Source organism: Salmo salar, chromosome 18 (genome assembly GCF_965601325.2).
Source record: "Salmo salar chromosome 18, fSalSal1, whole genome shotgun sequence".
In the NCBI taxonomy this organism is placed as follows: domain Eukaryota; kingdom Metazoa; phylum Chordata; class Actinopteri; order Salmoniformes; family Salmonidae; genus Salmo; species Salmo salar.
Genome location: NC_138308.1, coordinates 42,381,480 through 42,398,162, shown reverse-complemented (window position 1 = coordinate 42,398,162; position 16,683 = coordinate 42,381,480). Strand labels below are relative to the sequence as shown.

Sequence of the window (16,683 nt, the reverse complement as noted above, 5' to 3'; positions counted from 1 at the left end):
ATACTGTAATAATATACTGTAATAATAAGGCCTATAGGGGTCTGGGGATGAGGCCTAATATACTGTAATAATATACTGTAATAATACAGCCTATAGGGGTCTGGGGATGAGGCCTAATATACTGTAATAATATACTGTAATAATATACTGTAATAATACAGCCTATAGGGGTCTGGGGATGAGGCCTAATATACTGTAATAATATACTGTAATAATACAGCCTATAGGGGTCTGGGGATGAGGCCTAATATACTGTAATAATATACTGTTATAATACAGCCTATAGGGGTCAGGGGATGAGGCCTAATATACTGTAATAATAAGGCCTATAGGGGTCAGGGGATGAGGCCTAATATACTGTAATAATATACTGTAATAATACAGCCTATAGGGGTTAGGGGATGAGGCCTAATACACTGTAATAATATACTGTAATAATATACTGTAATAATACAGCCTATAGGGGTCTGGGGATGAGGCCTAATATACTGTAATAATATACTGTAATAATACAGCCTATAGGGGTCTGGGGATGAGGCCTAATATACTGTAATAATATAATGTAATAATACAGCCTATAGGGGTCTGGGGATGAGGCCTAATATACTGTAATAATATACTGTTATAATACAGCCTATAGGGGTCAGGGGATGAGGCCTAATACACTGTAATAATATACTGTAATAATACAGCCTATAGGGGTCTGGGGATGAGGCCTAATATACTGTAATAATATACTGTAATAATACAGCCTGTAGGGGTCAGGGGATGAGGCCTAATATACTGTAATAATATACTGTAATAATATACTGTAATAATATTCTGTAATAATATACTGTAATAATACAGCCTATAGGGGTCAGGGGATGAGGCCTAATATACTGTAATAATACAGCCTATAGGGGTCTGGGGATGAGGCCTAATATACTGTAATAATATACTGTAATAATATACTGTAATAATACAGCCTGTAGGGGTCAGGGGATGAGGCCTAACATACTGTAATAATATACTGTAATAATATACTGTAATAATATTCTGTAATAATATACTGTAATAATACAGCCTATAGGGGTCAGGGGATGAGGCCTAATATACTGTAATAATATACTGTAATAATATACTGTAATAATACAGCCTATAGGGGTCAGGGGATGAGGCCTAATATACTGTAATAATATACTGTAATAATATACTGTAATAGTATGGCCTATAGGGGTCTGGGGATGAGGCCTAATATACTGTAATAATACACTGTAATAATACAGCCTATAGGGGTCTGGGGATGAAGCCTAATATACTGTAATAATATACTGTAATAATAAGGCCTATAGGGGTCTGGGGATGAGGCCTAATATACTGTAATAATATACTGTAATAATACAGCCTATAGGGGTCTGGGGATGAGGCCTAATATACTGTAATAATATACTGTAATAATACAGCCTATAGGGGTCTGGGGATGAGGCCTAATATACTGTAATGATATACTGTAATAATGTACTGTAATAATACAGCCTATAGGGGTCTGGGGATGAGGCCTAATATACTGTAATAATATACTGTAATAATACAGCCTATAGGGTTCTGGAGATGAGGCCTAATATACTGTAATAATATACTGTTATAATACAGCCTATAGGGGTCAGGGGATGAGGCCTAATATACTGTAATAATAAGGCCTATAGGGGTCAGGGGATGAGGCCTAATATACTGTAATAATATACTGTAATAATACAGCCTATAGGGGTTAGGGGATGAGGCCTAATACACTGTAATAATATACTGTAATAATATACTGTAATAATACAGCCTATAGGGGTCTGGGGATGAGGCCTAATATACTGTAATAATATACTGTAATAATACAGCCTATAGGGGTCTGGGGATGAGGCCTAATATACTGTAATAATATACTGTAATAATATACTGTAATAATACAGCCTGTAGGGGTCAGGGGATGAGGCCTAATATACTGTAATAATATACTGTAATAATATTCTGTAATAATATACTGTAATAATACAGCCTATAGGGGTCAGGGGATGAGGCCTAATGCACTGTAATAATACAGCCTATAAGGGTCAGGGGATGAGGCATAAAATACTGTAATAATATACTGTTATAATATACTGTAATTATATACTGTAATAATATAGCCTATTGGGGTCAGTGGGTGAGGCCTAATATACTGTAATAATATACTGTAATAATATACTGTAATAATATTCTGTAATAATATACTGTAATAATACAGCCTATAGGGGTCAGGGGATGAGGCCTAATATACTGTAATAATACAGCCTATTGGGGTCAGTGGGTGAGGCCTAATATACTGTAATAATATACTGTAATAATATACTGTAATAATATGGCCTATAGGGGTCTGGGGATGAAGCCTAATATACTGTAATAATACACTGTAATAATACAGCCTATAGGGGTCTGGGGATGAGGCCTAATATACTGTAATAATATACTGTAATAATACAGCCTATAGGGGTCAGGGGATGAGGCCTAATATACTGTAATAATATACTGTAATAATATACTGTAATAATATGGCCTATAGGGGTCTGGGGATGAAGCCTAATATACTGTAATAATACACTGTAATAATACAGCCTATAGGGGTCTGGGGATGAGGCCTAATATACTGTAATAATACACTGTAATAATACAGCCTATAGGGGTCTGGGGATGAGGCCTAATATACTGTAATAATATACTGTAATATTAAACTGTAATAATATACTGTAATAATATACTGTAATAATATTCTGTAATAATATACTGTAATAATACAGCCTATAGGGGTCAGGGGATGAGGCCTAATATACTGTAATAATATACTGTAATAATATGGCCTATAGGGGTCTGGGGATGAGGCCTAATATACTGTAATAATACACTGTAATAATACAGCCTATAGGGGTCTGGGGATGAAGCCTAATATACTGTAATAATATACTGTAATAATAAGGCCTATAGGGGTCTGGGGATGAGGCCTAATATACTGTAATAATATACTGTAATAATACAGCCTATAGGGGTCTGGGGATGAGGCCTAATATACTGTAATAATATACTGTAATAATATACTGTAATAATACAGCCTATAGGGGTCTGGGGATGAGGCCTAATATACTGTAATAATATACTGTAATAATACAGCCTATAGGGGTCTGGGGATGAGGCCTAATATACTGTAATAATATACTGTTATAATACAGCCTATAGGGGTCAGGGGATGAGGCCTAATATACTGTAATAATAAGGCCTATAGGGGCCAGGGGATGAGGCCTAATATACTGTAATAATATACTGTAATAATACAGCCTATAGGGGTTAGGGGATGAGGCCTAATACACTGTAATAATATACTGTAATAATATACTGTAATAATACAGCCTATAGGGGTCTGGGGATGAGGCCTAATATACTGTAATAATATACTGTAATAATACAGCCTATAGGGGTCTGGGGATGAGGCCTAATATACTGTAATAATACAGCCTATAGGGGTCTGGGGATGAGGCCTAATATACTGTAATAATATAATGTAATAATACAGCCTATAGGGGTCTGGGGATGAGGCCTAATATACTGTAATAATATACTGTTATAATACAGCCTATAGGGGTCAGGGGATGAGGCCTAATACACTGTAATAATATACTGTAATAATACAGCCTATAGGGGTCTGGGGATGAGGCCTAATATACTGTAATAATATACTGTAATAATACAGCCTGTAGGGGTCAGGGGATGAGGCCTAATATACTGTAATAATATACTGTAATAATATACTGTAATAATATTCTGTAATAATATACTGTAATAATACAGCCTATAGGGGTCAGGGGATGAGGCCTAATATACTGTAATAATACAGCCTATAGGGGTCTGGGGATGAGGCCTAATATACTGTAATAATATACTGTAATAATATACTGTAATAATACAGCCTGTAGGGGTCAGGGGATGAGGCCTAACATACTGTAATAATATACTGTAATAATATACTGTAATAATATTCTGTAATAATATACTGTAATAATACAGCCTATAGGGGTCAGGGGATGAGGCCTAATATACTGTAATAATATACTGTAATAATATACTGTAATAATACAGCCTATAGGGGTCAGGGGATGAGGCCTAATATACTGTAATAATATACTGTAATAATATACTGTAATAGTATGGCCTATAGGGGTCTGGGGATGAGGCCTAATATACTGTAATAATACACTGTAATAATACAGCCTATAGGGGTCTGGGGATGAAGCCTAATATACTGTAATAATATACTGTAATAATAAGGCCTATAGGGGTCTGGGGATGAGGCCTAATATACTGTAATAATATACTGTAATAATACAGCCTATAGGGGTCTGGGGATGAGGCCTAATATACTGTAATAATATACTGTAATAATACAGCCTATAGGGGTCTGGGGATGAGGCCTAATATACTGTAATAATATACTGTAATAATGTACTGTAATAATACAGCCTATAGGGGTCTGGGGATGAGGCCTAATATACTGTAATAATATACTGTAATAATACAGCCTATAGGGTTCTGGAGATGAGGCCTAATATACTGTAATAATATACTGTTATAATACAGCCTATAGGGGTCAGGGGATGAGGCCTAATATACTGTAATAATAAGGCCTATAGGGGTCAGGGGATGAGGCCTAATATACTGTAATAATATACTGTAATAATACAGCCTATAGGGGTTAGGGGATGAGGCCTAATACACTGTAATAATATACTGTAATAATATACTGTAATAATACAGCCTATAGGGGTCTGGGGATGAGGCCTAATATACTGTAATAATATACTGTAATAATACAGCCTATAGGGGTCTGGGGATGAGGCCTAATATACTGTAATAATATACTGTAATAATACAGCCTGTAGGGGTCAGGGGATGAGGCCTAATATACTGTAATAATATACTGTAATAATATTCTGTAATAATATACTGTAATAATACAGCCTATAGGGGTCAGGGGATGAGGCCTAATGCACTGTAATAATACAGCCTATAAGGGTCAGGGGATGAGGCATAAAATACTGTAATAATATACTGTTATAATATACTGTAATTATATACTGTAATAATATAGCCTATTGGGGTCAGTGGGTGAGGCCTAATATACTGTAATAATATACTGTAATAATATACTGTAATAATATTCTGTAATAATATACTGTAATAATACAGCCTATAGGGGTCAGGGGATGAGGCCTAATATACTGTAATAATACAGCCTATTGGGGTCAGTGGGTGAGGCCTAATATACTGTAATAATATACTGTAATAATATACTGTAATAATATAGCCCATTGGGGTCAGTGGGTGAGGCCTAATATACTGTAATAATATACTGTAATAATATACTGTAATAATACAGCCTATAGGGGTCAGGGGGTGAGGCCTAATATACTGTAATAATATGGCCTATAGGGGTCTGGGGATGAGGCCTAATATACTGTAATAATATACTGTAATAATACAGCCTATAGGGGTCAGGGGATGAGGCCTAATATACTGTAATAATATACTGTAATAATATACTGTAATAATATGGCCTATAGGGGTCTGGGGATGAAGCCTAATATACTGTAATAATACACTGTAATAATACAGCCTATAGGGGTCTGGGGATGAGGCCTAATATACTGTAATAATACACTGTAATAATACAGCCTATAGGGGTCTGGGGATGAGGCCTAATATACTGTAATAATATACTGTAATATTAAACTGTAATAATATACTGTAATAATATAGTGTAATAATATCCTCTAATAATTTACTGTAATAATATACTGTAATAATACAGCCTATAGGGGTCTGGGGACGGTGTTTGAGGTTATTCCCAGTGGTCTGCAGCTGGTTTGTGTTTCAGGAACAGCAGTTGGATGAGAAGGACGCTCGACGCTTCCAGCTGAAGATCGCTGAGCTGAGTGCCGTGATCCGCAAACTGGAGGACCGCAACGCCCTCTTGTCAGAGGAAAGAAATGAACTGGTGAGCCGTTCTGACGTCTTCTAATCACAAGTATCCTGCTGCTACAACTGAGTGTATTGGAGTGTCACCCATTGATAGAAATGGCTGAGGATATGATCATGTTATTGTTGTAAGGTATTCCTGACTGAAAAGGATTTTAAGCCTGATCTTTTGCAGAAGAAATAGTCCTAAAAAATAACCAAATGGAATACTGCACACAACACAATCACACACAGCTTCCTGAAAAGAAAATAGCAATATTCACTTTCTATCACGATCCTCAATTTGCTGTAGCCAGGATTCATGTCATAGCTAAATGTTGTCAAGACAGGGAAGACATTTCAGTCATCCTAGGAGTTATGTGATAACGGTCTGATAGGTGACGATGTCTCCTCTGGTGATGAGATATTCTGCAGTAGCCTGCTACACTGTTAACACGTAAGTCCGAGGTATTGCCAGAATTAAATACTGACTCTCCTATGTGATTTAAACTACTGTTTCTGCTTCTGGCACAACAGCCGGCTTTAGTATTGGATCAGTTTGGTTCTGGAACAACAACAGGCTTTGGTATTGGATCAGTTTGGTTCTGGAACAACAACAGGCTTTGGTATTGGATCAGTTTGGTTCTGGAACAACAACAGGCTTTGGTATTGGATCAGTTTGGTTCTGGAACAACAACAGGCTTTGGTATTGGATCAGTTTGGTTCTGGAACAACAACAGGCTTTGGTATTGGATCAGTTTGGTTCTGGCACAACAACCGGCTTTGTGGTGGATCATTGATGTTATGGTAAAATATGGTAGTGGATCATTGATGTTATGCAGCTATTTTGCTTCCACTGGTCCTGGGGGCCTTGTTAAGGTCAACAGCATCATGAACTTTACCAAGTACCAGGACATTTGACCAAATACCAGGTTGCGTATCTCAGGAGGCTGACACTTTGCCTCAAGTGGATCTTCCAGCAAGACAATAACCCCAACCACACATCAAAATCCACAAAGAAATTGTTCATTGACCACAAAAATCAACATTTTGCAATGGCCACCTCAGTCTCCAGACTTGAACCCCATTGAAAACCTGTGGTTTTAATTGGAAAAGGGCAGTTCATAAGAGCAGACGAAGGATATCCAGGATCTGGAAAGATTCAGTATGGAGGACTGGTCAGCAGCGCCCGCGAGAGGCAGAGGGCCCCTGCTGGACAAGAACGATACTGATGACGTGTGTGTGTGTGTGTGTGTGTGTGTGTGTGTGTGTGTGTGTGTGTGTGTGTGTGTGTGTGTGTGTGTGTGTGTGTGTGTGTGTGTGTGTGTGTGTGTGTCTACGTGTCTGTATGTGTGTGTGTCTACGTGTCTGTGTGTGTCTGTCCATCTAGCTGAAGCGCCTAAGAGAGGCAAAGAGCCAGTTTATGCCCCTGCTGGACAAGAACGATACTGATGGTGTGTGTGTGTGTGTGTGTGTGTGTGTGTGTGTGTGTGTGTGTGTGTGTGTGTGTGTGTGTGTGTGTGTGTGTGTGTGTGTGTGTGTGTATGTGTGTGTGTATGTGTGTGTGTGTGTGTGTGTGCCCGTCTAGCTGAAGCGCCTAAGAGAGGCAGAGAGCCAGTTTATGCCCCTGCTGGACAAGAACAAGAGGCTGAGCAGGAAGAATGAGGAGCTGGCCCACGCATTCAGACGCATGGAGAACAAACTACGCTTCATTACAGAGGAGAACATGGAAATGGTACAGTACGCACACACACACGCACACACATGCGCCCACGCACACACACAACATTTTCATAAGACAAATGTCCTCATAATGCAGTAGTTATTCTGGTATTTTTTCAAAAGTAAACCATGATTACAAAACACAGAAAGATGCACCCTACTCATAGATAACACTGTCTACTACTTGCCTGTCAAAGAGTTTATTGACGTTGGCACATCAAATGATTTTTCTCTTGTTTGGAATTTCATTTGTGGCAACTGACATCTTCAATTCCATTCACTCACAGCAGTTTGTTCTCCAAGTCAATGTTCCTGAACAGCTGCTCAAAACATCTTCTGATATTCATTCTGAGAAATCTCCGTAAGGATCTGCCTGCAGAGCTTGGTGTGTTTAAGTCTACTATTGTGAAAGATGTCTTGCTATGAGAAGACATTGTTCATACCATAGTGGAATATGAGAAGACACTGTTCATACCATAGTGGAACATGAGAAGACACTGTCCATACCATAGTGGAACATGAGAAGACACTGTCCATACCATAGTGGAACATGAGAAGACACTGTTCATACCATAGTGGAACATGAGAAGACACTGTCCATACCATAGTGGAACATGAGAAGACACTGTTCATACCATAGTGGAACATGAGAAGACTGTTTATATCATAGTGGAACATGAGAAGAGATACAATCTTCGGTAAAATCATTCGCAAGGAGATTCCTGCAAAAATATTATTTGAAGTTATTAATAATATATTAATAACTTATATTAATATTTTTGCAGGAATCTCCTTGCGAATGAGAAGACACTGTTCATACCATAGTGGAACATGAATGCTTCAGTCTTGCACTCAGAGCCTTGAATGTGATTGACTTTGTATTTGCTTAATGATGACCGGTCTGTCCTTCACAGATGAGATAACTTACACAGTAAATGAGAATCATTGCCTCCAATTAAATTAATTCGACTTTTGAATATTTTTTAAGTAAAAAAAAAAATCTACATTTCAGTTGTCAATGTTTTTTCTTGGTCCTGTGCAGTTGTAAATCAAACAAATGCATGTGTATACACCAAATGTGTTTTAAATTTCAACATATTTTAGAAGAAATAGTGAATCATGCAAGGGTGCCAATATATTTCACTGCATCTGTGAACACTGACTTCCTTTAACACAGTAATCTCTTGTGACAGAGAGATAACAGAACACTGACTTCCTTTATACAAAGGGTGGGTATAATCCTGAATGCTGATTGGTTAAAACCGCATTCCAGCTGATGTCTATTCCACAAATTACCACCGGCTATATCTATGATGTTAAAATATCTATTTACTATGTTCCATCTGACTGCGCAATCCACTGTCTCATCAGCCCAGCCAGGCAATTTATAAACTTGATCTCCACTATAAAAAGCATCTAGACATTATCTCACATTTGTTCTAGACTAACATTTAACAGCGGAGGTTTGTATAAACCTTGCTGTCTGGCTCTCCGACATTTGCAACATTGTTTCAATATTTAAATTCAATCTCCAGCTGTCCAATAGTAATGAACGAGTCGGGAGTCGGGACGAGACAGACAGGCAGGCAGCGATTCTCAGCCAGTCGAAATCATGAACCAGCTGGCATAATTTTTATGGATCTATACAAAGAAATGTCAATTGAAAAAAGATAAAACGAAACGAAGTGCAGCTAGTTTGCAGTCTTTCCAGCTTCAGTTTGAAGTGATAGTGTTAGCTGTGTTGTTGGCTAGCTCCTCTGAACAACAGTGTCCTGACGAGTGAGCACATTTTCTATGCCAGGCGAAATCGCGCCTCATTAGCTCATTGTTATTGATGTATCCAAATATACGTCACTAGAAAACAGCTGAAACAAATGCAAATGCAGCTACTTTGCTGTTATTCTGGCTGCACTTTTTGACGTGACTGTAAGTTAGCCGTATTTCACTAGCTAGCAAGCAAGAGATAAGAACGTTGCCAGCCATTATGGCAATGGACCATTTAGAACGAACGACTGGGTCGTGTCCATAGATACAGAACAAAAAGACTGAACGACTGGGTCACGTCCATAGATACAGAACAAAAAGACTGAACGACTGGGTCGCGTCCACAGATACAGAACAAAAAGACTGAACGACTGGGTCGCGTCTCTGGCAACCGAACCAATAGAATGAACGACCAGCCGGCTCGGGTAGCAACCCTAGATTTGTGTCGGGACTATATCTTGTGGAATGATGAAATAGTATGAATAAATTCATCTAAATAACTTTTTTTAATAAAAATGTGTCAATTATTATTTGAACATTTGGTAACCCGTTGTATAAAAGTGATAATGCCCTTGAAGCCGGTGTTTGGGTCTAACAACACCCGTGCCAATATATCCTCCAAACACCAGCTTCTCGGGCATTATCAGTTAATTTGCATAGAGTACAGTAATCTCTAGTTACAGAGAGTTAACAGAACACTGACTACCCTTAACACAGTACAGTAATCTCTTGTGACAAGAGAGTTAACAGAACACTGACTACCTTTAACACAGTACAGTAATCCCTTGTGACAAGAGAGATAACATGAATCAAGTGGAGTAGCTGACTAGTGCATAGAGATTTCATTCTTCAGATTTCAGAAAATGCCTCAAATTGAATATCTTTATTGTTTTTAAAGCTGCAATATGTTACTTTTTGGGCGACCTGACCAAAATCACATAGAAATACGAGTTATAGATCTGTCATTCTCATTGAAAGCAAGTGTAAGACGCGGTAGATCTGTTCTATGTGCGTTTCTTCTATGCTTACTGTTCATAAGTTTATTTTTTGCGTCTTTTACTTTCAGTTTTGTACATCAGCATCAAACAGCTGAATATACAATATTTTTGATTGTTGAAAATATATTTTTACAGTGGTTTAGATGGTACAATGGATTCTTCAGACTGTACATTGCTTGTTTTTTCACATAAACTGGCAATAGACGAGCTATTAGAACTTTAGCAACCAGGAAATGGCTGAGCGATTTCCGCATATTACACCTTTAACCGGTTGACTTCCTTTCCAGAGAGAGAAGGTAGCCACCAAAAGACGTCCCAGCTCTCTAAACGACCTTGATCAGAGTCAGGAGGAGAGAGAGATCGAGTTCCTCAGACTACAGGTTCTAGAACAGCAGAATATTATTGACGACCTGTCAAAGGTATTACAATTTCTATTACAGCAGCACCCTCGGTGGGTTTGCTCTGTCATTCTCTCTCTCTCTCTCTCTCTCTGACTCTCTCTTTCTCTCTCGCGCTCTCTCTCTCTCACTCTGTCATTCTCTCTCTCTCTCTCCCCTCTCTCTCTCTCTCTCTCTCTCTCTCTCTCTCTCTCTCTCTCTCTCTCTCTGTCATTCTTTATCTCTCTCTCTCTCTCTCTCTCTCTCTCTCTCTCTCTCTTTCTCTCTCTCTCTCTCACACTGTCATTGTTTCTCTCTCTTTCTCTCTCTCTTTCTCTCTCTTTCTCTCTTTCTCTCTCTCTCACTCTGTCATTCTTTATCTATCTTTCTCACTCGCTTACCCTCTTTGTTTCTTTCTTTCTCTCTCTCTCTCCATCCCTCTCTCTCTTTCTCAATTTTTTTATCTCACTGTCACACTCATGCTCACAGTCGTCTTCAGCTGGAGGCTACACACACTGATGATTTTGAATCAAATGGAAGGGATTTGTTGACATGAAACACAGGAAGAGACATTGCAACAACAAAATGTATGTGTTTTCTAGGCACTGGAGACAGCTGGATACGTGAAGAGTGTGATTGTAAGTTAATACTTTATTGAATTATCTTAATTATGATAGGAATGCAACACGAGGGATAGTTTAATGGAAACAACAACTAATCTAATATCAATATAAAGTTAGTTTGATGCAACCCCTCCCCAGACTCTGATATGGAAATGTCCTTGTGTGTCTTACTCTCCCACTTTCCCTTTATACAGGGGTGCACTACTTTTGTCCAGAGACATATGGTGGGCCCTGGTCAAAAGTAGTGCACTACATAAGGAATAGGGTACCATTTGGAATGTATCCTCAGTCTCTCAGCCTCAAAGGAGGGACAAGATCTGCATCTTTAGTGTCTATGAGGATAGTACTGTTTAATATCTAGATATGTCTATGAGGATAGTACTGTTTAATATCTAGATATGTCTATGAGGATAGTACTGTTTAATATTAACTATGTCTCTGAGGATAGTACTGTTTAATATTAACTATGTCTATGAGGATAGTAATGTTTAATATTAGGTATCTATGAGGATAGTACTGTTTAATATTAACTATGTCTATGAGGATAGTACTGTTTAATATTAACTATGTCTCTGAGGATAGTACTGTTTAATATTAACTATGTCTATGAGGATAGTACTGTTTAATATTAACTATGTCTCTGAGGATAGTACTGTTTAATATTAACTATGTCTCTGAGGATAGTACTGTTTAATATTAACTATGTCTATGAGGATAGTACTGTTTAATATTAGGTGTCTCTGAGGATAGTACTGTTTAATATTAACTATGTCTATGAGGATAGTACTGTTTTATATTAACTATGTCTATGAGGATAGTACTGTTTAATATTAGGTATCTATGAGGATAGTACTGTTTAATATTAACTATGTCTATGAGGATAGTACTGTTTAATATTAGGTGTCTCTGAGGATAGTACTGTTTAACATTAACTATGTCTCTGAGGATAGAACTGTTTAATATTAACTATGTCTCTGAGGATAGTACTGTTTAATATTAACTATGTCTCTGAGGATAGTACTGTTTAATATTAACTATGTCTCTGAGGATAGTACTGTTTAATATTAGGTATCTATGAGGATAGTACTGTTTAATATTAACTATGTCTCTGAGGAGGGTACTGTTTAATATTAACTATGTCTCTGAGGATAGTACTGTTTAATATTAACTATGTCTATGAGGATAGTACTGTTTAATATTAACTATGTCTCTGAGGATAGTACTGTTTAATATTAACTATGTCTCTGAGGATAGTACTGTTTAATATTAGGTGTCTCTGAGGAGGGTACTGTTTAATATTAGGTGTCTCTGAGGAAAGCTCTGTTTAATACGCCTGTTGTATTCGGCACATGACAAACAACATTTTCTTTCATTTTCTATGGAATGATGTTCTAGGAAAGAGATATGCTGCTCAGGTACAGGCGGCAGGGCACCATAGGGAGGAAGAAGGCCATTAAGCCATGTAAACCAGTGGTAGAGACGTTCTTTGGTTACGATGAAGAGGCTTCTATAGACTCAGACGGTTCCTCCATCTCCTTCCACACAGACAGGACACCGTGCACACCAGACGATGACCTGGAGGAGGTAAGACACGGAGACAGACTTTCTGGGAAAGTCGTACAGTTTTGCTTGTCGTGTTTAAGGGGAGTCTGACAGAGAGAAAGAGGGTGATCAAGAGAGAGGGAGAGAGGAAAGAGAGAAAGATCAAGACAGAGAAAAAGAGAAAGGAGGTGGAGAGATATATGTACGTTTTGTCATCTGATTGCTCCCTGATGAAAGCTGGACGTTTTGACATTTGTTTTGTTATAGAACTATGAATGAATTCGGAAGTGTGTTTCCATTCTTGATATACAGCAGTCAATTACAGAAGTGTAAATATGCAATGCAACGTTTACTGCGAAGCAGACATATTGCTGGTTTCTTATGTCATATGTTATTTCTGAAATTGTGTTATAATGACCATGGGGAGGGACAGCAACTGTCCTGACTACCCTCACTGTTGTTTTTGTCTGTCTGTCTGTACATCTGCCTGTCTGCCCGTCTCCCCGTCTGTCTCCCCGTCTGTCTGCCCGTCTGTCTGCCTGTCTGTCCGTCTGTCTACCTGTCTGTCTGTACATCTGCCTGTCTGCCCATCTCCTATCTGTCTGCCCGTCTGTCTGCCCATCTGTCTGCCTGTCTGTCCGTCTGTCTACCTGTCTGTCTGTACATCTGCCTGTCTGTCTTTCTGCCTGTCTGCCCGTCTGTCTGCCTCTCTGTCTGTCTGCCTGTCTGTCTGCCTGTCTGTCCACCTGTCTGTCTGCATGTGTGCCCGTCTGTCTACCTGTCTGTCTGCATGTGTGCCCATCTGTCTACCTGTCTTTCCGTCTACCTGTCTTTCTGTCTGCCTGTCTGTCTGCCCATCTGTCTGCCTGTCTGTCTGCCAATCTGTCTGCCTGTCTTTCCGTCTACCTTTCTTTCTGTCTTTCTGTCTGCCTGCCTGTCTTTCTGTCTACCTGTCTTTCTGTCTGCCTGTAGGGTATGATCAGGGAGGAGACAGAGATGAGGTTTCATCAGTTGACCATGGAGTACCAGGCTCTTCAGAGAGCCTATGCACTTCTACAGGAGCAGGTGGGGGGCACGTTTGATGCAGAGAAGGAAGTCAAGGTAAGAGGTGCTCTATTATGATGCCATTATCAAACATGTATTTCATTCACTAGGCAATAATGTATTTCAGACCACTAGTCCACTAGAAGTATTGGGCTATAGTCGTATTCACCTGTCCTTCATAAGTAGGACTCCTCCAAGGCCTGATTCAGCCCAGACATTCACATAAATCATGCATTGACGTCCGTGAGAGAAAATGTGAGTTAAGCACGCAGGTCTCAAACCAAAATGCTGCCCTAGAGACTGAACCAGGTAGAGACAGAATGCTGACATAGAGACTGAACCAGGTAGAGCCAGACCGCTGCCATAGAGACTGAACCAGGTAGAGACTGAATGCTGCCATATGAACCAGGTAGAGCCAGAACGCTGCCATAGAGACTGAACCAGGTAGAGACAGAATGCTGACATAGAGACTGAACCAGGTAGAGCCAGAATGCTGACATAGAGACTGACCAGGTAGAGCCAGACCGCTGCCATAGAGACTGAACCAGGTAGAGACTGAATGCTGCCATATGAACCAGGTAGAGCCAGAACGCTGCCATAGAGACTGAACCAGGTAGAGACTGAATGCTGCCATATGAACCAGGTAGAGCCAGAACGCTGCCATAGAGACTGAACCAGGTAGAGACAGAATGCTGACATAGAGACTGAACCAGGTAGAGCCAGAATGCTGACATAGAGACTGACCAGGTAGAGCCAGAATGCTGCCATAGAGACTGAACCAGGTAGAGCCAGAACGCTGCCATAGAGACTGAACCAGGTAGAGACAGAACGCTGACATAGAGACTGAACCAGGTAGAGCCAGAATGCTGACATAGAGACTGACCAGGTAGAGCCAGAATGCTGACATAGAGACTGAACCAGGTAGAGCCAGAATGCTGCCACAGAGACTGAACCAGGTAGAGCCAGAACGCTGCCATAGAGACTGAACCAGGTAGAGACAGAACGCTGACATAGAGACTGAACCAGGTAGAGCCAGAATGCTGCCACAGAGACTGAACCAGGTAGAGCCAGAATGCTGCCACAGAGACTGAACCAGGTAGAGCCAGAATGCTGCCACAGAGACTGACCAGTGTCGTGTCTTTGGGGTACCATTAAACTGAAGACATGTTTATCAATTAACTCCCTGTAATTAATATCACGCGATTAAACTGATTAATCGTTTAATTGTAATTAACTAGGAGATCGGGGCACCAAGGAAAATATTCAGATTACAAAGTTATAATTTTCCTAATATAACTTTCCTATATTATAACATTATATATTATTATTCTATTATAGTATAGGCCGATTATCTTCTGGTTTAAATGGTGTATTTTACCTCGCGTCCAGTCTCATTCCAAACGTCGTAAATTGTTGTATCTGCACGAACCCAGTCTTTACTAAATTCATCCATACATCAATTGTCTTAAAATCATTTATTTACTAAACTAAGTAATTCTGTCACAGGTATCTTCGTCTTCTGACGATAATGCGAAATCGTCATCGGAAAAGGTAGACCAATACGCAGCAGGTGTGCAGTTGTTCATTTTGAACATTTAATTAAACCAACACGAATACAAAAACAACAAACAAAAAAAAGAACGATAAACTGACAGTCTGCAAAGCATAGGCTCAACACAGAACAATCACCCACCACCCCAAAGACAAACACACACACCTATATAGGACTTCCAATCAAAGGCAACTATACACACCTGCCTTCAATTGGAAGTCCCAATCATCAACCCAACATTTAACAAACACAAACCCCCTGCCACATCCTGACCTAGACTAAGCAATACGCCCTCTGCTGGTCAGGACGTGACAGTACCCCGCCCCTCAAGGTGCAGACTCCAGGATGCACCTAAAAAAGAAAAACAAGAAAATCCCCAATACCCCAACAAAAACCCAACAAACAATAACCCCTAAACCATAAGGGAGGGAAGGGAGGGTGGCTGCCGTCAACAACGGCACTGTGCTACACCCTCCCTCCCCAACCCACCTATCCTGGAGGTGGCTCAGGTGCAGGCCGTTCCAGGCAGTCGGGCCACTCTGGCAGCTCGGGACAGTCTGGGCAGTCTGGCAGCTCGGGACAGTCTGGGCAGTCTGGCAACTGGGGACAGTCTGGGCAGTCTGGCAACTGGGGACAGTCTGGGCAGTCTGGCAACTGGGGACAGTCTGGGCAGTCTGGCCACTCCGGCAGTTCAGGGCAGTCTGGCCACTCCGGCAGGTCAGGGCAGTCTGGCCACTCCGGCAGGTCAGGGCAGTCTGGCCACTCCGGCAGGTCAGGGCAGTCTGGCCACTCCGGCAGGTCAGTGCAGTCTGGCCACTCCGGCAGGTCAGCGCAGTCTGGCCACTCCGGCAGGTCAGGGCAGTCTGGCCACTCCGGCAGGTCAGGGCAGTCTGGCCACTCCGGCAGGTCAGGGCAGTCTGGCCACTCCGGCAGTTCAGGGCAGTCTGGCCACTCCGGCAGTTCAGGGCAGTCTGGCCACTCCGGCAGTTCAGCGCAGTCTGGCCACTCCGGCAGTTCAGGGCAGTCTGGCCACGCCGGCAGTTCAGGGC

At 40.4% G+C, this 16,683-nt stretch overlaps 1 protein-coding gene across 5 annotated transcripts in view; it reads left to right on the top strand.

The window, feature by feature from the left end:
* Positions 1-16,683, top strand: part of LOC106577179 (janus kinase and microtubule-interacting protein 3) — a 296,667-nt gene that overhangs the window by 268,571 nt on the left and 11,413 nt on the right. For all 5 annotated transcript variants that reach the window (XM_082964991.1, XM_082964993.1, XM_082964989.1 and 2 more), the window contains 6 exons: positions 5,933-6,052; positions 7,601-7,747; positions 10,784-10,915; positions 11,476-11,511; positions 12,892-13,080; positions 14,011-14,139. In XM_082964991.1, coding sequence (XP_082821117.1) covers positions 5,933-6,052; positions 7,601-7,747; positions 10,784-10,915; positions 11,476-11,511; positions 12,892-13,080; positions 14,011-14,139 — 753 coding nt within the window. The remainder of the gene's footprint in view (positions 1-5,932; positions 6,053-7,600; positions 7,748-10,783; positions 10,916-11,475; positions 11,512-12,891; positions 13,081-14,010; positions 14,140-16,683) is intronic.